This window comes from Ursus arctos, unplaced genomic scaffold, assembly GCF_023065955.2.
Source record: "Ursus arctos isolate Adak ecotype North America unplaced genomic scaffold, UrsArc2.0 scaffold_9, whole genome shotgun sequence".
Classification (NCBI taxonomy): Eukaryota; Metazoa; Chordata; class Mammalia; order Carnivora; family Ursidae; genus Ursus; species Ursus arctos.
In genome coordinates, this window is record NW_026623111.1 from 81,529,499 (window position 1) to 81,552,195 (window position 22,697).

General features: G+C 42.1%; 1 protein-coding gene across 4 annotated transcripts; it reads right to left on the minus strand.

The window, feature by feature from the left end:
* Nucleotides 1-1,662: 1,662 nt before the first annotated feature.
* BDH2 (3-hydroxybutyrate dehydrogenase 2) lies at nt 1,663-22,353 on the minus strand. 4 transcript variants are annotated; one of them, XM_048211946.2, is made up of 10 exons: nt 22,236-22,353; nt 19,224-19,315; nt 18,254-18,332; nt 16,426-16,522; nt 14,766-14,874; nt 9,668-9,728; nt 8,611-8,724; nt 5,474-5,532; nt 4,829-4,921; nt 1,663-2,782 (listed from the first exon to the last, which is right to left on the minus strand). In XM_048211946.2, exons 2-10 carry the CDS (start codon nt 19,293-19,295, stop codon nt 2,729-2,731), a joined length of 738 nt encoding a protein of 245 aa, XP_048067903.1. In that variant the 5' UTR covers nt 19,296-19,315; nt 22,236-22,353; the 3' UTR covers nt 1,663-2,728. The 4 variants fall into 4 exon arrangements, with proteins under 4 accessions (XP_048067903.1, XP_048067902.1, XP_057165607.1 ...); XM_048211945.2 differs by having other exon boundaries at nt 19,224-19,364; XM_057309624.1 differs by having other exon boundaries at nt 1,663-4,921; nt 22,236-22,337.
* Between the last annotated feature and the right edge of the window lie 344 nt (nt 22,354-22,697).

A 22,697-nucleotide genomic window follows, 5' to 3' on the forward strand; every position in this document is an offset into this window, starting at 1 on the left:
GACTTGGTCTAGGTCACAAACCAAGCTATTTGTGATGCAGTTGTGGAATACCTGGCCCACAACCCCAAAGCAAATCTTATAATCAATGGACTCTTTGGGAATGCTGGTCAGTATAGCCTTTGCTGTCAATTTTAACTCTTTAACTCTTTTTCATCAACCACGTAAAATGGTTCCTCACACATAAAATGTTATCCTTTCATTGTCCATTTCAAAATTTTCCTTGTTAATATGAATTTATATTATTAAGGTTCTAAAAGGAAAGACTAAGTGCTCATTTATTATCTATATGTGCATCATACCGTTTGGTCTTTTGAGGTAGCAACAAATAAAAAACAAACATAAAACCCTAAGACTAGAAGAACAAGAAAAAACTTCTTCCTAATAATCTCTTACACAATTATCATCCACGAATTTGCTTAAGCTTTTTCTTTCTTTTTCTTTTTTTTTTCTTGTTTTTTAATAATTTTTTATTATGTCAGTCACCATACAGTACATCCTTAGTTTTTGATGTAGTGTTCCAGGATTCATTATTTGTGTATAACACCCACTGCTCCGTGTCTTTTTTTTTCTTTCATATATTTTTATATTGATGCTAAGTACTGAAAGAAGCAACCATATTACAAACAGAAAGGCTTCCAGAGTGGTTTTTAAAAATATCTCCCTAAAATTAGGTGCAAAAGTGTACAGCAGTTAACCCAAGTATAAAGTAATCCTTGAAATTAAAAGAGGCTAGACTCTGGTATCTTGACCACATAAATCTTTAATGAGGTATAATTACATTAACAGTTGAGGTAATAACTTGCATAGGTATTTAAATGAATGGTTTTAAACTTTAGCCATTTAATACTCAAGCTGTATTTTTGGCATAAATGATTTGTCTGCTCACAGATAAGTTCTCATTGCACTTCATGATCAGCTGCCCCAATGACTTGCTCTCTTCTGGTGTTTACTTCAGACTGGCATTACCTCCTTTTTATTTTGATGTCTTAATTGGCTCAGATCATGAATTTGTGCAATCTTTTACTGAAGTTCAGGTGGCATCATTTTATACATTTATCTTTTACAGGCATTTTCCATACAAATTCTTATTAGATGAAAAATTAGATACTTTCTTAACTAATAGTCATACCCAAAAAATTTCTTTCAGGCCATTTGTATACTGAAGTTATCTTTGCCCCTTGAAGGGAGTTAAACTACTACATTCATTGTGAAAGATCAAGGTATCACCTAAATACTCATCAAGCATACTAATTGATATTCCTGAGGCTTTGCTTGTTCAGGGCTCAGAATAGACATCACTTTGGTTAATGGAACTTCCATTTTTCCAAAAATGTATTAAGTTTTAATAATTGTTCTTTATTCGGCATAGTCCATCTTTATACAAATGACAACGACAGCTTTATAAATAGTGTATTTAAATTACTTCAGTACTGTGCACATCTTTTTTTAAAAAAAAGATTTTATTTATTTATTGACAGAGAGAGAGAGAGCATAAGCAGCGGGAGCAGCAGAGGGAGAGGGAGAAGCAGACTCCCGCTGAGCAGGGAGCCTGATGCAGGGCTCCATCCCAGGACCCCGGGATCATGACCAGAGTTGAAGGCAGATGCTTAACTGACTGCCCGCTTAAGCTTTTTCTTGGGGGGGAAAAAAAAGCCAAAACCCTTTGTAATCATTTTTTTAATTGAATTATAATTAACATACAATGCTGTATTGAGTTCAGGGGTACAACATATTGATTCTATAATTCTATACATTATTCAATGCTCACCATGGTAAGTGTGGTCACCATGCAGTGTTATTACAATACAATACTATTAACTATATTCCCTATGCTGTACTTTTCATCCCTATGACTTATTTATTTTACAACTGGAAGTTTGTATTCCTTAATTTTCTTTATCTATTTCTACCCATCCCTTGAAATTTTTATTTTCTTAAATTTTGTTTCCTATTATATGATTCACTTATATTTATCCAGAGACTGATTCTAAATTTCATGTCCTCTTACTATTAACCCGGAATTTGGTGAAAAAACCTACACTTAACCTAAAAAAAAAAATCACTCAAATTGACAATACTGCTAGTTCGTTACAAGTTTCTTAGGCCCATGCCAAATATCATTGCTTATTTTAAGAAAGATTTTTTTACTTAAACTAAGAAAACAGTACTTAATTTTGAGTGATAACACCATTAAATATGAACACTTGATGATTATTATTCTTTTATATAACAGATCAATAGTATAGTTCTGAATCTAAACTCCTTCTAATGTAAGTTACTGAAGCTAATTTCCTTTCTATCTCTTGTGTTCATTTATAATGGTGTAAAATTTTAAAATTAGTATCCACGTACAGACCAATGCAGAATTGTACACAATAGTTGAATAATTTGAAATAGAAGTAAAATACAAAGTAATACCTTTTTCTTAAAAGCCTTCCATTTTTCATATTCACATTTTAATTTTATATGCTTGCAAATTGTGGTTTATTTTAAAACTATTCATTTACAGTGAGTTCATTATCTTTTATGTCATCTCCCACAATGATTTCAGAAGAGGTTAGAGATTGATATATTTAAAGAATCTGACTCTTGTGAACAATGACATCATTAAAAAGGGCTTGTTTTCATTAATATGTCATTAATAAGAAAGACATGATGGGTGAATTTTCTTCATAACCAGGTTCACTGTAGACAGGAAGGGTCTGCCTTCCCAGTAAGGAGATTGAAATCACAAGGTCCAGCCTCCATCAATGATGACAGGATTACCTGTTATGTAGGCAGACTGCAGTGATAAACACAAGGAGACAGAACAATTAACCAGGTTTAACACAGGTTGTGTTTCTTCAATTTTCCCATGACTGATATAGCTAAACAATGTATTCATGGTAATAGGAACACTCACCTAACAAACATTTTAGGAAAATCTGAATTAAATTTTGGATGATTTGAAACTGCTGCATAGTCTTGTGACCTGGAGTTAACTGGCTTCCGGCTAGTGTTTTAGTACATGTCACATTCTAAGCAGGTATTTGGTCTCAGAATCAGAAAATTAAGTTTAGTGATATGTAGCCAGTCCCTAAATTAGTATAAAGCATAGGCTAAAATAGTACACTTTCATTTTGAAATTCAGAACTATTCTAAAGTAGCTGAGTTTTATGCCATTAATAAATTTTTGAACATCATCAAGTGTCAGTCATAAAGTAATCATGTCAATTACCAAACAGAATTTTTTATATAAGATATTGTATATTTAGTTGATCGAAATACATAGGTATTTTCAGGAGCTGAAGCACACTAAATGTGTTTTTAAAATTTATATGAATAATAATTACTACATCTACTAAACTATGAAAAAATATTCTGCACTAGTTTCAGATATCCAAATCTGTCAAAACTAAGGGAATTTTAAAAAATTACCTTTTTTCCATAGAATTTTTCATTTTTCAAAGAAATAAAGCTGAAATAATCCTTGTGGTCAGGGTTTAAAAATCTTTTAACTTAAGCATGAATATTAAATTTGTGTTCTTCTAAATTTATTTGAAGCCTGAGACAATGGAGAGGTGGAAGGAAAGACATCATAGTATGAGAACAGAAATTTTTAAACTTCAATCTATGAAAACTGATCAAACATTGTAGATAAACTAGGGGGTTATCAGTCACTTTACCAAGAAATGACTGCAACTCCTCAAAGTTTTGTTTTTTTTTTTGAAAAGCAAGCCTTCAGTTATACATATGGACTCTTCTGGGTTCCTCTAAAAGTCCAAAGGTCTTTTTATTGCTCATTTCAAGGCAGAACATTTCCAAATATTTGGCAACCTAAGCTCTGGCTAAACAAGGGCAATTTAGCTTATCAGCAGTACCCCCAAATCAGATGAGCTCTTTTGTAGATAAAGATTCAGAGAGACCACCACCAAGGCCAATGAATTTGTTCCGTTAGTAATTTGTTTAGCAATTCCCGCAGCTACTAAAAACTGTTGTCAACAGTCCTGAGAAGTGGTAATTTCTGTCACTAAAACATTTCAACCACTGTATTTGTCACATTCACCAACCGCCTGCTGTGTACCAAGTTACTGTAAAGAAGAGCTAACCCATCAGTAACACACCTCCTCACTCCTGCCTGTGTCCCTTTCTTCTCTCGTCTCGTACGCTGCCGTTCCCTGGCCATGTAGTATGCAAACCCATAAAACGGGGACGTTCCTGTGCTCTATACCTCAGAAACGTAGTTTCTGCTTTCATAGTTGTATGCCATTTAAGAATATATACAATGGCCATTAAGGAAGAAACTGGTTACTAAACAGATGCAAAGTGGAAAGAAGTAGAAGTAGGAATTCCCATATGTGACGACAAACAAGAATTCATAGAAAAAAAGAGCCACCAGGATTCCCCTAAACCAGTTACCAGTAAAACTAAAAACACCAGATGCCAATTCCGTGTCTTCTAGAGATGATTACGTCTGTTTAACTCTCTGCACATTTCACCTGAAGCTCTCATAAGTTTGGAGGTTTATTACTTGACTTACATTTAATCAGGCTTTCCCCAATTATAATATTTGAAAGTAATTGTCTCTCAGAAAATAGAGCAATTTAATTTTTTCAATCCTCCATGTCATTTACTACAAGATTTCGTGACGTGTGGCGTTGAATGAGGAAGAGTTGGCGGCTCAGATCACGTGGTCTTTCTTTGAGCAAATTAAACCACAACTTATCCCTATCTTCTAAGGGCAACCTCCAGGCATGTGTATGCTGCAACTCTGTAACATGACATTATTTCGATAAGCAAATCCTGGCCAAATGAGGATAATGAACTCCCTGGGAAGAATAGTGCTTACTTCATCAGAAGCCAAATACACACACAGCAGGGCTATTTCTTCTGCAGTAGCAAATCTTCCAGTCTTCTGTCTCTTCAGGAAATAGGCCCGTGCCTGAGACCAGAAACCATCCCAGATATCAGTCATGTGAGGTGAAGTGTGAACTCCTCCTCAGGAGGTCAAAGGCAAGAGGAGTCTATAGAGGTACCAGGGGCGTGCTGCCTTGATAATCATGTATGATACATGAGAATATCATTAATATCGGTAATTGTGGACCAAGCAGGACTATGGTGATTTCTAAGCTACTCAAACTATGTGTTATGCTAAAACCTACAGACACTGGATCAGACCAGTTAAAGAGGAGGGCTTTTTTTAAAAAAATTCGAAACTGTGGTAAAATACACATACGACGTTATTTACCATCGTAACCGTAAGTGTACAGCCCAGCAGTGTTAAGTACATTCACATTGCTGTGCAACAGATCTGTAGAACTCTTTTCATCTTGCAAAACTGAAACTCTACACCCATTAACCAATAATTCCCTGTTCTCTCCTCCCCCAACTCCTGGCAGCCACCCTTCTGTCTCTATGAATTTGTCTACTCTAGGTAAGGAAGAGGACACGTTTCAACTAGAAGATTTAAACACATTTAGAATAGTAGATGTACCTCTTCGGGATTTGGTCTGGCTTGTATTCTTTCTTGCAGAGATGGGGTATCAACCGTTCCTAAATCAAAGGGGGACATTCAGCTTGGTTAATTACTCAAACTGAAAAAGACACTGACAAACTTTAAACTTCTTTTCCATATGAGACAGCAATCAGTGAAATCCTTCTCTGATTTTGAATGATAATTTCACCTCCATTTTCTATGATTCTTAAAAACACAGATCATAATTCTTTGTGACATGAGGCAAGGACTCTGGGTGAATCGCCCAGCATTCCCATGATATATTTTAGTCACAGTACATTGACATGACACTTTGTTGATTTTAAGCACTTTTACATGTATTATCTTAGCTACTCCCCAGAACAACCCTGAGAGGCCCAGACATCCATATAAGTACTTCACCAGTACAAGAACCCAGGGTGCCTTAATGATCTCAAAACCATTCTTTGCTGGGTTCACTCTCGGGATCCTCAGGGACAGTGCCATGCCTGTCATGGTCCCCAGTAATTTAGATGGTTCTACATTTTCCTCATTATCTTGCCTATTTATATTGGTTTCGAATTCCTATATTTAGCCACAGTTTCATGTTTTTCATAAAAAATATAATTTGAAATTATTTCACTTTAAAAAAAGTAAGAATGACACTAAAATTTTTAAAATCCGGCTTGGTTCAAGCTCCCACAGAGCAAGTGGCCCTGATTTTTTATTAATTTATGTAATCTGTAAATTCTCTTTAGAAGGCCTTTTTTGTGGGGGGCTGACAGTCCCCTGGGCAACCATATGATACTTAAGGTCATAACAAATTATTTTACAGTCATATCCTCTGGTCCTGAGAGTGCCATCAGGTTGTTTACCAGGAAACCATTTCTTAATTATAGCATCATTTGTCATTTCTCTGGAGAAGGTGGGAAACTTCAGTCAGAAGTTCCAGCTCCTTTCTTTAGGTTACCTGTCTCCTCTCACATTTCACGGTCAGCGGGCAGCCCTTTTGACACTCAGGGTAGAAAACGGCCGTAACTAGATCACCTGGTTCATTAGGAACATTTTCTACCTTCCACATTACTGCAGGCAATAGTGTTGATAAACTTTCTGGAACCACATAACAAAGATTCCCTTGTACCCAGCTTCCAGTAATATTTTCCTCATTTCTCTCATCCACAGCCTCCTAGCAGTCCAAGATCCTACAAGAGTATGCTTAAGACACCTTAAGCTTTCACTTACCAATACCCTCATATCCAGTTAAATTACAACTTTGATATCTTCCTACCACTTAGACAAGTGAGCGTCATCTCTTTCATATGGCTGGTATTAATGGCTATTAAATGAAACTACAGAGCAAGCCTACGCTTCCTACTTAATTCCATTGTCTGGACTCTACTGTGACCACGGCACAGACTGACATGGTATGCCCCAGTCTACACAACCTGGTGTTGAAAAGTTGTGACCATACTGCCATCAGCGCCATCCCAGACACACTCATTCCTTGTCAGGTTTTGTTTTGTGACTGGCTCTTGAGTCACAGCTAGTTCCTCGTTCCAGACAGTTTGAGAATATATTTTCCAATCTTCTGAGAAGTCCAGCTGCTAAAAACAACCACATTTTCCAAATCATTTTGCCACTTGTTCCACTGGGCAAACGGCACCAAAAATAGCTAGAGTCAAGTGTCACCAGTGGGTATGTTAAAACCCAGTGAAACTGTCTCGCCTATATCCTCCTTTTTCTTAGTGTTACCTATGTTTCCTTTCTAGTCCAAGAAAAATGAGAACACCTCAATCGTGGAAATTCTGCCGCTTGAAAGGTGTTTTGTATTCCTCTTTTAAACTAGTAAGTCAGTGGTTTTTAACCTGAGAGGAGACCATGGTGGAATATATAAAAATCTTGTGTGGAACTTTCCAAACGACATACGATATCCCCCAACTCTTTCCCCAAATTCTGGCATGCACTTTAGGTTTCAAAAACTTCCACAGGTAACTGTGAAACGCTTCCTCTCCCCAACCCCACAATACCAGTTGTGAACCTCTGAGAGCCACCTTGATTCTCGAAATGTGATATTTAATTCCTTTTCAGAGAAGAGGTTAATCATTCTTTTTAGGCTCCCTGTATTCATTTTGGGTCAGTGGAACCAGTGGAAGGGCATTTCTACTTCCTAGACATACCCACAGTTATTAAGAAAATGAGAAGTCATTCCTATGAAATAAGTTATAGAATGCTTTTGTTTGGACAGATCAAATGTTCTGTCTAGTAAGTTCTGCTTTTCTTCTTTCCTTTCTAGGAGAGGTCAGCATACATTTTGGTAAAATGTCAGATAGGGAATATTTTTCGCTTTGAGAACCGTTTGGTCTGTTACAACTGCTCACCTCTGCTTTGTAGCAGGAGTGCGGGTACAGCCAATATGTGTATGCGAACCAGGTGTGGATATGTCCAACCAGGACTGGGTGTACTAAGCGGGTGGTGGGCCAGGTGTCTCCCACAGGCCAGCGTGTGCTGATCCTCATTGACAGCGTCAAGGAAGGTGTCAACCCTTCCTTTTTATTTACGGCTCACCCCAGGGGATTGATAAGACTCAGTAGCTCCCTGTGTTCTGGGAGGCTGCTCTTACTTTCTTCCTGTGGTCCTGTGAGCATGGTCCGCTTCTCATCTTTCCCCTAACAAGGTCATCTCTGGTCTGCTTCCCAAACGCCAAGCTGCGGCCCGTTATAGGTCTTGGCCACGAGATTTGGAATTGTTCCACACACATGAATACTTAAACCCTCTGCACCCATGGTTCATTCCTAATGACTAAGAATCTCGTTCCCAACCTACCGTTGGACTGTTAAATATATTTTTAAAGATTTTAGTTTATCTATTTGAGAGAGAGAGAGCGAGCGAGCATGACAGGGGGGAGGGGCAGAGGGAGAAGCAGACTCCCCGCTGATCAGGGGGCCAGATGCCAGGGTTGATCCTGGGGCTCTGGGATCATGACTTGAGCCGAAGGCAGAGGCTTAACCAACTGAACTACCCAGCTGCCCCTGTTGGACTGTTATCTTAAAAAGCCCAGACCAATATAACGTGGCAAACAGGCTTCCGTGGATAGGTTTCACAGTGGCAGCCAGGATGTCAGAAAAGACAGGTGCACAGCCCTGTAGTGCCCACCTCACCTGGACACACGCAGTTGCACCTGATCCCCTGCTGGATGAAATCTGCAGCCACGGACTTTGTGAGGCCAATCACTGCCGCCTTGGTTGCACTGTACACACATCTGTTCAGAACTCCTGGGGGTGAAAGGAAGGCTCAACATCAAAGGAACAAACAACAGCCTCCTTGAGAAAGGGAACAGAAGTAACCGTCCCCAGTAACCATCGTCACTCTTCCTCCCATCCCACCCTTTGGAAAATGTGGTATCGGGTTTTCTCCCTTAAGAGGGCCGGTTTCTGAATGTGGGAAAATAATATTCCTGGCACAACTCAGTCGAGACTGAGGTGTTGAGAACCCGCACTTAAGCGACCACAGTGGTTTTAGGTTTTCATGGGTGGGCAGAACCCTTGGGCAGATTCCAAAAGAGGACCAGGAAAGAACAACAGGACAAAAACCAGACCAAAAAATCAAGAGGCCTGCGCCCTTCTTTGCCTTCCTGTCTCGGGCAGGCTCACGTGTGCTCTTGCGGAGGGAAGGGACCCCACCTCAGCGTGGCTCTTTCATTTGAAACTCGCAAATGCACCCGCCAGACTGTGACGTCATCTCCATTTGGCTCTGCAGTCCTGGCTCTCGGACTTGACTTGTTTGGGGCCCAGATCAACTGACTCTGTGAAGCACTCCCCCCGATCGTGCCAGCGCTTTGCACAAACCCGTGTGGTGATACTATCACGCTGCAGAAGACATGCGTTTGCATGACTCCCCCCTTTCGGACTATGAGGGGCACGTATTCAGTACATCTTTTTTGGTTAATTAAATGGATAAATATTTCCTTCTTCTGGCTTGATTTTTCATTTCCATATCCATGAGAAGGAATACAAGGAAGGGCAAATGAAAATGTTTATTTTTTACGACTGGTTGACAATGAAGGCAAAAAGGACAGTAGGAACTTAATATCAATTTTTTAAAAAGTGGTTTTGAAATTATGTGTGAGCTTTATAATCTCTGCTATGCTTGTTGCGAAAACCCACAGTTCGTGAAGGTATGGGAGTCTATGTGATTCCCAGGGGAAGACAGACCTACCTTTGACGCTGGAAGCCACAGATGACATGTTGATAATGTTGCCAGATTTCTGTGCAAGCATCTGCCAACACAAACAAACACAACAACAACCACAACATGCCACTCTGCAAGACAAAAATACGACCTCTTTAAAAGATTTGCATTTACTTATGGTTTGCAGAAGCATCTTATTAGCTATTAACATGAATTGTGAGGCAGTCTTAACAGCCTCACGCAGTCATTGTTGGGAATGCATGGCATGGTTATGCACTCACTGGCAGGAACACTTCCCAGGGGGATTACCACCTTCCTTTGGCACAAGAGCATCACCAAGACCAAGAAGGAACTCTGAGCTAAATGGAAAGGTAATGAACATTAATTGTTACTTTGTATTCCTGATGTTGGAAAACTCTTACTTTATTTGACGCATATTTGTTGAAGACCTACTATGATCAGATACATGCTAGGTCCAGACACTCCCTGCCTATAGAGAGCTGCCAGTGGATTGGAGGGGCTGACATAACCAGCACCCAGCCACAGACAGCAGAGACCTCCACAGAGGGGGATGGGGCGGTGGGAAGGGACCAATCCAGGTTTCAGGACACTCAGAAGAGGGTTCCTAAGGAGGAAAGAGATGGGCTGATTTTTGAAAACTAGAGTATTAGTCAGAAAAATAAAAGAAAGGTGTTTTAAGGAGCAAGAACCACATGTATAAAGGCTGTATCATGGAACAGGTAGGAAGGGATGGCTCTGGTTGGAAGGCCAGGTGTGGGAGGAATGCAGCTGCAGAGGCCAACGGGGCTAAGTTTAGGAACCTGGGCATCACCCTGCAGGCAGTGTGGTGGTGACAATGCGGGGTCGAATGAAGAGCAGCGGCACGACTAGATTTGGGGACTACGAAGATTACTGTGGCACCATGTCGGGGAGACCCACTGGAAGCTGATGGAGTGACTTCAGAAAAGACTGATGAAAGCAGAGATGCAGAGATGTCTGTGGGCAACAGGGGTGGAGACAGTTGAGGTAGTAAGTGCAGGACGTGGTAATGGGTACATGTAGTGAGGCCTGCCTCCCCCACGGAAGAAGTGTTTCCTAACAGCACCTCCCTCAGAATCCCCCCAAAGTGTGAAGGTCTGAAGAGGAGGGTCTGTGGCTGTTTTGTCCTCCTAGACACGGTACATAGTAGGTGGTCCATACACTGTGATGAATCAAAATCTCTTGAGGTGCTAGTTTTTTAATTAATTAATTAATTTAGAGAGAGCGTGAGTGGGCAGAGGCAGAGGGAGAGAATCTCAAGCAGACTCCCTGCTGAGCACAGAGCCCTACATAGAACTCGATCCCACAACCCTGAGATCATGACCCGAGCTGAAATCAAGAGTCAGATGTTTAACTGACTGCACCACCCAGGCACCCTGAGATGCTGGTTTAAAGTGCAGACTGCTGGGCCCTGCCCCAGACCCAAAGGAATAATACAATGAATGAAAAAGCTGCTATGAATTAAGAATGTTTTCAGATGAACTTACACTTAAGCATAACACGTATGTGTGTTTTCCAGGGCATGTAGGTCCAGGGGCATGGGGACCCGTGAATGCTCAGGGGAAAGAAGCAACAGCTGGACAGCATTCCTGCCCGATGGGCACTACCTTCTCATTGAAATCAGAGGCTCGGGGGATGACCATAAAGAAGGAGGGGACAGTGCACACGGAGAGTGGTAAAGAGTTAAAACAACTGCTGAGAGGAAGTGGAAGACCACCACCAGAGAACAGAGGAAGGAAAAGCAGGACGTGCTGTGCCATGAAAGTCAAGTAAAAAGTTTCCAGAAAGGAAGTGTCTCAACAGTCAGTGTAGAGAGAGAAGTCACTTCTGCTGGGGTGAGTTGCTCCAGCAGCTTTCAGACAGAGAGGTGCAGGAATGGTGGTGAGTGACTTCCAGGGATGAGGCCGCCAAGATGATAGGTCTCCCTATAGAATTCCCCTCCTTTCTGTTTTGATACTTAGTTACTATCTGCACCCAAGAGCAGAGAGTCTAAAACAACCTAAGGCATTGTGTTGGATGGATTAAAGGGTGCAAGGGGAGGCTGAGGCGACCCAACCAAGTCAAGGACAGCAGCAGGGGTGAAAATATTGAACCCAACTTGTTTGTCTATGCGATAAAGAGGACAGTAATGAAATGGGTCCTCGTGAAAAAGACCAGGAAACTTAGTCAAGGCTTGAAAACAAAGCCTTAACATTTTTCCTTCCTATCTAACTTTGCAAATAACCCATTTTTACTTATTTTTTCCATTTTTATTGAGCTATCATTGTCACATGTAACCCATTTTTAATACCCATAGAATACATTTACCCCAACTGAATGTATAAAGATGAACTAGGAAGTAAGCGCAGTCTCTGATCTTCTGAAACGCAGCAATTCCGCAGACAAAACTTTAGAATATAGTCACCTCGGAGATGCTAGTGCTGCCCCCTAACACTCGTGCCGTGCATTCAACCAGGTCTGTCTGCTGGTTCTAGAGCCCCGTCCTCGCCTCCCTCCACGCGGTCTCCTCAACGCCAGCTCAGTGCCTGCTGGTAGAGTGTGCAGGCTCTGCCTGGCTCGCCATGCAACAGGCCTCTCTGGCAAATACGACTTCGCGAGTATAAAGTGAAGTGCCTCGTACATAGTGTTCCTCTGTAGGGTCCCAGAAACTCAGGCAGAGGCTGGAAAGAGCTCTGAAAATTCCCTCGGGCTGTATATCTAGTTAGTCCTACCCTTACCCAGCTCTTCTGTCCCCACTGAGCTCAGCTCCTAAATTGGCAGACCTCGGTTTCTTGGGTCTTTGGTGATTCCATGTTTGACCTCTATCTGGACTGACAACCTAGACTGATTTATTCATTCAACAAATACTTGCCAAAGCACCTGTATGTGCTAGAGAATCTTCGAAGGTACAGCAAAGGGGGGAAACCTCCACATAGCCGAGACTTCCCTGACTTTGGATTTTGCACTGACCTCTTCTTACAGTATCTTCAGCTTGTTCTTTGCCTCTTGACTCATATTCCAGTTTTGGAATGGTTTTCAGTATGTCTACCCATGAACAAAAATTTCCATAAGTGTTTCTGTGTTCTGACCACCTGACTTTTCAGATCTGCCTGGACTCCAAATCCTGGTTTCCCCTGGAAAGTTCTAAACTGGAAATGTGCATCATAATTAATGAACCCAGAGGATCCCAGACAATTAGGGCTGGAAGGGATTGTGTAATTTCTCACCTTTGTTTTAAATAGAGTAGAGTGCAAGTGCCATCTTCCACGGTACACGGTGAAGGAGGGCCAGAGTTCAGGCTGTGATGCCACAGTCCGAAATCTGGGGTCAGGCTGGTTACTGTCACTTTCATAAGCGGCATCAACTCCTTCTGACTGCCCATCCCAGTCATTAATATCGCTCGGGATTTTTTACAAATGGGTGTTACTGGCTCACGTGGATTGTTGTTAAGATGCTTTAAATCATAGGTAAACTCTCTAATTTGCAAATTAGTGTTCGATATTTCAAAAGTTAATACTTACTGACAAGTTTAAATTTCAGCTGCACTGGACCATACCCCACCCCTGCTGCCTTCACTCATATCTGTAAAGCATTCCAGACATGAAGTAGGCTGGTTATGCATGTGTGATAGCTTACCCGCTGTGACCTAAGCTTTCCCCTTTTACCATAGCCTCTGCTTCTCTCCCATACCCTAGGATCAGTCTTCAAAAAATAATCCAAGTTCCAAATAACATAGATTCTCATGAACTCCAAATAAGCAGAAAAAAATGCAATTTATATTAAAAAAATTTGCTAGTTCAACATGGAATTTGCAAGTTCTCCCATGGACCCACTGAGAGATCCTTTGTAGGTGCTAAATAAGCAGATTAAAACAAATTCCTTTGTTTCTAAGTTAGTTTTTCCTAATTTTCCTTTTAATGTTCATCTGGATCCTTCCTGACATTAGATTGAATGTTCAGAGCAAAGCATCAGCCCTGCCTTGCCATTAAAAAGCTCTTCTCTGTGCTGGGTTGGCAGCATTCGGATTGTCTGTCATCTAATCCAGCTGGGATGGAAGAGAAGAATGGCTCCTCCGGATTTCACTAGGGTTCAGCTGTCAACCTTGGCCTGAGCTGGTTCTGTACTCAGTCAACCCCTTTCATTGTCTGAGCTTGTGCTGTCTGCTTACTATTGGCTTGTAAGTTCATTTGAACTCAATGTTTTTCATGTTTACACTCCCCTCCCCCCAGAACACCTAGTGTGCACTTTATATCAAAAGGCATTTAAAGCTTGTTTGTAAAATAAAATGAAAAACATTGATGAGGTGTGTGAAAGCTGTGGAATTCAAGGCTAGCAGACTCAGGAGGAATGCTCTCTCTTTAGCATACACTGTCTCTCACCTCCCTGGTACCTCTGTGGCTCAGCTGAACACAGGGAGGATACTCAGGGAACAGAAAAGTAATGGGGGTACGTCCATCTTGACAGCATGTGCCTAGACACTGAAATTCAAGAAGGGGCCCAACTTCCAGGGTTCAGATCCTGCTCTAACCACCTGCTAGTTATGTGGCCTTGGGCAAGTTATTTCACCTCCCAGTTTTACCCTCTGTATGGTGGATGTGATAAACATCACATTCTTCTGGCCCTGCATGCCTCCTTGCTGTCCTTTTCTCTGGGACCCTCATCCTTAGATACCGGAATGGCAAGCTCCCTGCTTTCACTTGGAGCTCTATGAAAATTCCAGCTTCTCAGTGAGGCCCTCCTGGACTTTACTGATATCCCAGTTTCTTTGTCTTCATAGTACTTCTAATCACTCCCCAAGTTATATGTCTCATTACCCATTATCTTGTCTCACTCCTCAAAAATGGGATCTCTCTTATAGAAGGGACTTTGTTTAGTGTTCTGTGTCTTCTGCACCTAGAATGGAGACCTGCAAATAGAAAGTGCTTCATATTTCTTGACTATTTCTTAACTGGAAGGTTAAATGAGTTAATTTATATTAAATGCCTTGATATAAATGTTCAGCACAGGTTAGTCATTATGTTAGCTACTGTCACTCTTTGGCACACGTGAGGACCCTTTTTGGATGCCCGGTGTGGAGCCCTACTTATCCAGTGGAGGTGGTCCTTACTTTAGGAAGAAATGCCTTGATCATCAAGTACATGCTGCGGACGTTGAGATTCATGGAGAAGTCCCAGTCTTTCTCCTCGCAGTCCAGGATGGTTCCGTGATGGACAAAACTGGAAGAGCGAATGATCAGTGGGGAAAAATGATCATTCAAGATCTGTATTCCATTTCCTTACCATTTTTTATTGTCATACATTGACTTAGACCACTGACCCTTTCCTTACAAAGATCTTAACAATTTGTAATACTAGTACATGAGGTTAAAATGTAAGCTAAATAAATTTATTTGAAAACAACATCCCTCTTTTAAAAAAGAAAGGTAAAGGTTTGGGGCGACAGCCACTGCGCAGGACACAGCACAAACACGTGAGGCTCGGATGCCCGCCCTCACACCCATTGCAGGAGCAACAGTGCCCTCTAGTGGCACAGAGTTAGTGTTTCCAAAGGGAAATAAGGTCAAAGGGCAAGGAAACCAGTCTCCACATCTCAGGGTAGCAAAGAGGTGTCGCTGTCATGCAGGTCTATGCATGTGAGTACTGTGAGTATTACTATGTGAGCAAAGGAAGCACAACAAAAGAAAACTCTTCAAGCAACCTTCACTCCTTGTTAAGTCACACTCGTAAGTAAGCTGCTCGCCCTTCATGTGGCAGGAAGGACCACATGCTCTACGCTGATGTTCAAAAACTGATCTTCCTAACTGATTTTTTTTTTTTTTTTTTTTGGTCATGGCTCTCAGTATATTCTCATATAAGGGAGGAGCAGTTTATAAAATAGCTTGTCATAAATCGTTGCTTTAATTTAATTTCCACACAACGTAACATACGACAAACTACAGACAGACTTTGTGTGTCTGCTGGGACATGAGTAGGAAGAAGAACAAACAGGTACTAGAAGGCTCTGGAATTTCTCTATCAGTGCAGCAGTACAAGTATAATGCTACATAGGAAAGTGGAGTGTCACGCACTTCCTGTGTAAACGCCCGTTTGCTCACCTCCCCTGCTACACCTGCGCAGGGAAAGCGCCAGCCCTGCCTGTCCTCTGCGTGGCTGCTCCACTTCCAGCCTCTCCTCATGCACACGTGGTTCGGCTGTTCCGTACCCACCCTCACAAGGTCAGTTAAGCCATTCTCTTGGCGCTCTGTGCAGAAGTGCAACACGGAAACTCCTTTTGCTGGGTGGGGCTCACGGTCCCAGTAAGAAACCCTGAGCTTGGGAGGGGTAGAGGACAGGGTAGAGTGTTGTGCCAAAGAACTGGGAACACCTGCATTTCAACAGGCCGAGTACTTGGTTTCTGGTAAATAGACTTTGTTTGAAAGACATCTACTGGAAAATGGTTTTTCATTTTATTTTATAAGTCTTAGTGGGGCATCCATACCAGTCCGTTGGTGTGAGCCGTTACCAGCCTTAAGAAGATAAACCGGTTTGGATTAATACCAGATCTCTTGAGGAGACCATAATTCCCCTTAGGACTCAAGCCCATGTCTACTTCTGTGGCTTTCTCACTTGCTGAATCTTGGAATAAAAATTCTGTCTAAACTCTAGCTGTATTTCCTGAGAAATATATTTTGGTTCATGATGAGTAATTTGTCATATTATCAAAAGTTATTAAATAAAAGTCATAGAAAACTTTCTGTAAGGACAGTGAAATTAAAAAGTATAAATTACCCAGCAACATTGAAGAGAACATCAAGTCTCTCAATTTCACTGGCAAACTGGTCAATTTGTTTCTTCTTTGTGACATCAAGGGTCCGAATTTGAATACCTGAGAAATAAAACAAAGGACACGATTTACCCTACTCATAAAAAATGTTTAGCCTTGAAGATTTAGTTGTTCTGAAGTGTGAAGATTGTAATATTTGTCCACTTAGGCTTCATAGGATGGTTGGCCATTAGTAGGGTCTTAGGAATCTCAAGAATCTCATTAGTAAAAATCTTAAAGTCCTCCCCATCTCGAGCTCTGTCTCAGCTGCCTCTCAGTAAGCCGGCAGTAATACCTGCAAGTGGGTCCATTCCAGCCCTTCCTCTCCCCAGAGGTTGAATCACTGTGAATTCTGTCTGAGGGGGAAGGGCAGGGGCAGTGGGATAAGAGATTGTTTCTATTTGTGCCCTTTACTTTTATGCCAATTCTTTTATTTACTTGTTGGTCACGGGTACCATCCCTTATTTCTGGACTAAATTGCAAAAAGAAACGAGAGGCCGGAAGAAGAGATGAAAACACTAACCATGAGAGATCTAGCGTGGGGTCTGAGAAAGACACACTGTACTAGCTACTGAAATAAAACCCAAAAAACAAAAAAACCCCAAGAAACCCTAAACCAACAAATACGCTTTAATGAAAGAAACACTCATTTTTATGATTTTTAAAAACATATGGTTTATTTTATTCTTCCCTTTTGAATACAGAAAAGAAAGATTATAAATGAAGAAGGGGAAGACTAAAATTGAGTTTCAGAAGAATTTCCTTTGCTTTGTGCTTTTCTAGGAGAGCAGCTTCCCTTCGACTTGTTGAAATGATAACTCAACAAGGTCTAATTCTGCCGTAAACTAGCTCAGTGAACTGAGTTGTGTTTGATCATGAAACAGTTCTTTTTTGCCAAAACAGTTAACTTTCAAATGAGTTCTATGTCCTGATTTCTTTCTGAGTAATGCCAATGGAAGCCCTCTGATGTTGGAATTAGGTTCGGTGTGGTGCAGTGAGGGGCAGTATGCACCCAAACAAGTTAATCTCTTACAGTTTCTGATCATGACATGTGATTTTAAGGCTGAGCTGTCTCCAATATGGTAGCCACTAGCCACATGTGGCTACTGAGCATTTGAAATGCAGCTAGTCTGAGCTGAAATGTGCTGTAAGTATAAAATACACATGCGTTTCAAAGATTTGGCATAAAAAATGTAAAATATTCCATTAGTAATTTTTTATACTGTGTATGTTAAAATTATAATATTTTAGATATACTGAATTAAGTAAATATATTATCAAAATTAATGTCACCTGTGTCCTTTTACTTTTTAAAGGCAGCCACTAAAAAAGTGACAATTACACATGTGACTCACATCACGTTTCTACTGGACAGTGTTTCCCTCACAGAGAGGCACTCAAGGGGAAAGTCATCTTTAAAAGGTAACTGTAAGAGGGGTACTTGACTGGCTCAGCTGGAGAGCTTGCAACTCTTGACCTTGGGATCCTGAGTTCAAGCTCCATGTTGGGCTAGAGCTTACTTAAAAACAAAAAGTTAACAACTGTTAAATTTCCACATGTAATTTTGTAACTGAGTATTGAATCCTTGAACATGTTGCATAAATAAAATATTTTAGGTATCCATCTTAAAATGTTGTTTATACATTTAAATATATAGATTTTTGTCTGTAGGTTTGCACAATATAGATTTGCTATCAGAGAATCAGGCTCTAAAGAGAAGGCCAGTGGAACTGAGCAGCTAAGGAATTTTCTTTCAGCACCTGAATCTCAAGTTCACACTGCCGACCTGCTTACCAGGGTACTCTTCCAGTTCCTGAAGTTTGGACTCATTGATATCTGTGGCGATGACTTTGGCACCTTCTCTTGCAAAAGCCTGGGAGACACAATGTATAAGTAAATCCTTTGTTTATTTGATTTGATTCCATTCTCATGAGTGGAAAGTCAGTTAGCCTTTCCCCCTTTATCTTATTTTCATTGTCTTCCCTAGAAAACAGGTGGAATTTCAAGCTTTCTACTCTCACTTCACCTTTCCCGTGGTTATTATTTTTATCATTAATTAAAACAACATGACATACATTGTGCTTGTCATTTGACTTTGTCCCCTTAAGCATTATCAGATAAAATCATGTTTTTAAAACCTAGGACTCTGTTACTGGCACCTCTCAAAATACTATTCTGTGATGTGATAGCCTGTGTTTCATTTCTGAGCAAGTTCTTATTATTTTCCATTTCTTATTATATTCCAAATAATAAGAGGAAATGGGTTATTCCAACACTTTTTCCCCTAAGTATATTACTGTTTTCATAAATGTCAAACCATATCCTACTACTATGCTTTAAGTGCATTAATTAGCTCAGGTGGGGGTTATAATGTGCAAGAAGTTGATATAAATTAGAAGGTAAAGGTAACCTGATAGTCTTGTAACTCTAGAGTCCTATGCCTGAACTGATGTAATTTCAGAAAGCTATGCATTCCTGTAGGGCCCCTGCAGTAAATATAGTGCAGAGAAACTGAGGCAGAGAAGTCGGTCTCTCAGAGTCAGAGGTTATCAGTAATGTCATATAATAAACATGTGAGGTGTTCATTCCTTCATCTGCCCAGGGTGAGGGATAGCGACTTTTCTTTTTGTAACTTAAGACAACAGAAGCACAAAATTAAAAAAAGGAAAAAAAAGGTAGAACAGAATTAAATAACCATGGGATCTGTCCACATAATTCAATACCTCAAAAGTTAGTAAGCAAACAACAACAGATAATAACTTACCAAGGCAGCTGCCTGGCCAATCCCCTGAGCAGCAGCTGTCAGGACGATGACCTTCCCATCAAGTCGACCCATAATGGAACCTGCAGTTCAAGCTAGACACGTGTGTTTAATGGCTTAGCACATGGTCCTGGGCAGTGGCATCTAGAACGAATGGTTCAAGTACTCTTTAAGAACTTAATGACAGCATTTCTGTACAAATAGTCCCATCATCTGAATTCTCCAAGAATGCTGACTCTAGATACCTAGCTTAGTATATCAAAAACATTTAGCATAACCCACTGAAGTGGTAACAGATATTGGACTTTAATCCATCATTTGGTTTCTTGAATACATAGAAAAGACAGCCTCTGATACTGATAAAGCAGGGTCTGGAGTCCTTCCCCTCACTACCACCACCATTGTCCCCACCATCCCTATACAAACTGCTGTGGCATTGTAAGTGTCTTTACTAGTGGGGGCTGCTTCTTGATTTCTCTGCTGTAAACTTTTGTTGGGGTTTGCACTATTAATTGTCTATGGCTTTTCCTTGTCACTGTTAAGATCTCATGGTTGGCCTCAGAAAGTCATTGAACAAAACAGCTGGAAAATCAAATCATGTCCAGTACTCCCATTTTATAGATGAGAACCCTTATTTGACTCGCTCAAGGTCACAGACCCAGTTAATGACAGAGCCAGAACTAAGCGCAGGCCTCCTGACCCTTTTGCTATGTGAGATTTCACCCCACAACGCTGCTGACCCTCTCCTGAAGTTGAAGCATGCAGTATTTCAACAGATATCAGCAGTAACTTTCAGAATGGAGGACTGAGGAATTCTAGGGAAAATAAGATATGCATAAGATATTTGGTTCTTGGGACGCCTGGATGGCTCAGTGGGTTAGGGTTAAGTGTCTGCCTTTGACTCAGGTCATGATCCCAGGGTCCGGATCAAGCCCCACGTAGGGGCTCCCTGCTCAGGGGGAGCCTGCTTCTCCCTCTCTCTCTGCCTGCTGCTCTCCCTGCTTGTGCTCTCTTGTGCTCTCTCTCTGTCAAATAAATAAATAAAATCTTAAGAAAAGAAAAAAGATATTTGGTTCTTGGACGGTAGATTGCAGGATGAGAGGAATGGCTAATGATGGGGTTGGGAGTACTTGAGAGTCAAATGATGATCCACAGAGTCAAATGATGATCCACTGCGGCCCGTCTTCAAGGAACTGAGTACGTTTTCTCACCCCTTAATGGGTTCCTTTGATCTCACAACAAGTCACACAATGGCTGCTTTGTCCCAAGGCATCACATCCCCATTCCGGGCAAAACAAACAAAAAAAGGTGTTTGGGGGCGGGTGGTGGTGGGAAATAAAAGCATAAGCCTTCCAGAGTGTCCTCACTTTCTATTCAAGAAGGACGCCCTCCTCGGAAATTTCAGCCTTCATTTCGCAGGCCAGCTCTAGCCACAGAAGCTAGGAATTTGAGAGTTTTGTTTTCCAGCCTCTATAAAGAGAAAAGCTGGGAGCCCACTTAAATGGTAGCTGTACAGATACCTTACGCAACCACCCTGCTCAGTTACCTGCCTGATAAGGTACCGGTGGCTAGCTGCTCTTGCCTGGAGAACTCACATGACCTAGTCCTTTCTGTTTGAGCCTATCTCTGTTCTTCCCGGCCAACCTTGGCTCTTTGCCGTCACCAAGCCTCCGCGCTTTATCTAAGCTCGGAATGCTGAGGGCCAGCTTACTCCCGTGGGCAGCAGTGGGCACTGTGGACAGCGTGTGACACAAGCAGGCACGTGTTGTAGAAGGACCACTGCGGAGCCGACCCGAGGGGCGGGCGGCTTCCTTGGGAGAGCGTGTGGGGCCTGAAGAGCCTGCGGTGAAACAGAGGGAGGGGATGGGAGACGGGGCCGGACGACAGCAGCGTTTCAGACGGGGGACTGGGCCTGGTCAGGGTGCGCCACCTCCGGAGGGTTATGCGGGCTGCGCCGGGCTTGGAGCCTCCTCCGGATCGCAGGTCCGAGAGAAGACCGCGGGGGTCTCCGCACGCCCGCTGGCGCCCCCTAGGGTCCGCACGCGGCCGCGCGGGCTGTGCGCGGAGGCCAGGGAGGGAGCGCGCGGACCCCCGTCTGCTGGACCCTCCCGCCGCTGCACGCCCGCCCAGCCCGCGGCCCTAGCTCCCGGCCCCGCGGTGGGTGGGCCTCCCTGGGGGTCCGACGGCCGCTCATTTTCTCCCACACCCGCATCTCCCCTAGTAACGCGCACGCTTCCCTCCGCTCGCAGTTCTGCTTCCCAGAGGGCTGGACGAAACCGGCTCCAGGGAACCCGCTTCCAGCTTCGTTCAAGCTCTCGGACGAAGTCTGCATTCGTTACGCGCCCAGGCGGCCGAGCTTTTACGTGCTTGACCTACTCGATGCCGGGGACTTTCACGGCTTTGTTTTCCCTTTATTCTCACACGAGTGATACATTTTCACTTTAAACACGTAAAGAGCTGAGAGATATACTCATACATGCTTTAGAAAGGAAGCGACTCCACTATGCCCCCCTCCCCCAGTCCTGGGCATGGTGTATGAGGAAGCTCTTGTTTTGCACCTGTCGCTGCCGGCTTTAGGCTCATGGCACTTAAGGCGGTACCAGTCTCCCCAGGAACCTCTGGCACCCCGACAGGCGTTAGCTGAACCACTGCTGAAGCGCAGAGCTGCCGCTTCGCTCACTCTGGAATCTCTCCCTCGCGGGCCTTGTCTTTCTGGAACCAAATTTTGGGGCCAAAGCCTACTGTTCCCATAAACTACACTATCAGACTAAAATGAATTTATTTGGGCAAATGAGTTGCAAAAGTGACCTGAAATGGTAAAATGAGGTAACTCTCAATAAAACCACATTGAGAAACTTACATATACCAGAGTATCAAACTTGTGAAAAACACACCCTTATCCTGATCTAACTGCTAAGATTAATCTTGAAATAGGTAACTTGCAAAACAAAACAAAATCGAAACCTCCCCCTTCCCAGTCTGAAGTGTCATTTAAAAAATATTAGGAAATCTTACTTTAGAGCAGCAAGGGCAAGTCCTCCTTCGGATTCCTGGGCGAGCAACAAACTTGAGACCTTTGTACCGAAGCAAGTCAGGCGCTTAATAGTGCATGTCGGGATTTGTAGTTTCCTTCAGTTTCAAGACGAGGAGGCGCACATTTATATACTATACTTTTGCGTGCTGCCATCTAGTGGACCTCAGGTAGAACGGCTAACTCCAAGGAGAAGGTGAAAAATGGAAAAGCACCTTACAGCTTACTTAGCATATGGAAGTCATTCCCTTCACTTTAATCCAAGTCTTTGTTATTTGTTCGTGCCTGCTCTGTGCTGTTCTAGGATATTAAAAATTTAATGAGTCAGAAATATCATATGGAAGAGAGCAGGGCAATAAAATAGAAGGACCCTAGGTCATTTAAGATAGTCATTAAGATAGGGCCTTCCAGGCCCTTCACTAAGATTGTTTTGAGGGACAGAAATA

Bases quoted from the DNA above. Each gene is read 5' to 3' on its own strand.
- BDH2 (XM_057309624.1), bottom strand. From the start codon at position 19,295: ATGGGTCGACTTGATGGGAAGGTCATCGTCCTGACAGCTGCTGCTCAG. The intron at 16,523-18,253 runs GTAAGCAGGTCG...TTTATTTCTCAG, and splicing joins GGAACTGGAAGAGTACCCTG to GTATTCAAATTCGGACCCTT. The intron at 8,725-9,667 runs GTAGGTCTGTCT...TTTCACCCCCAG, and splicing joins TGTGGCTTCCAGCGTCAAAG to GAGTTCTGAACAGATGTGTG.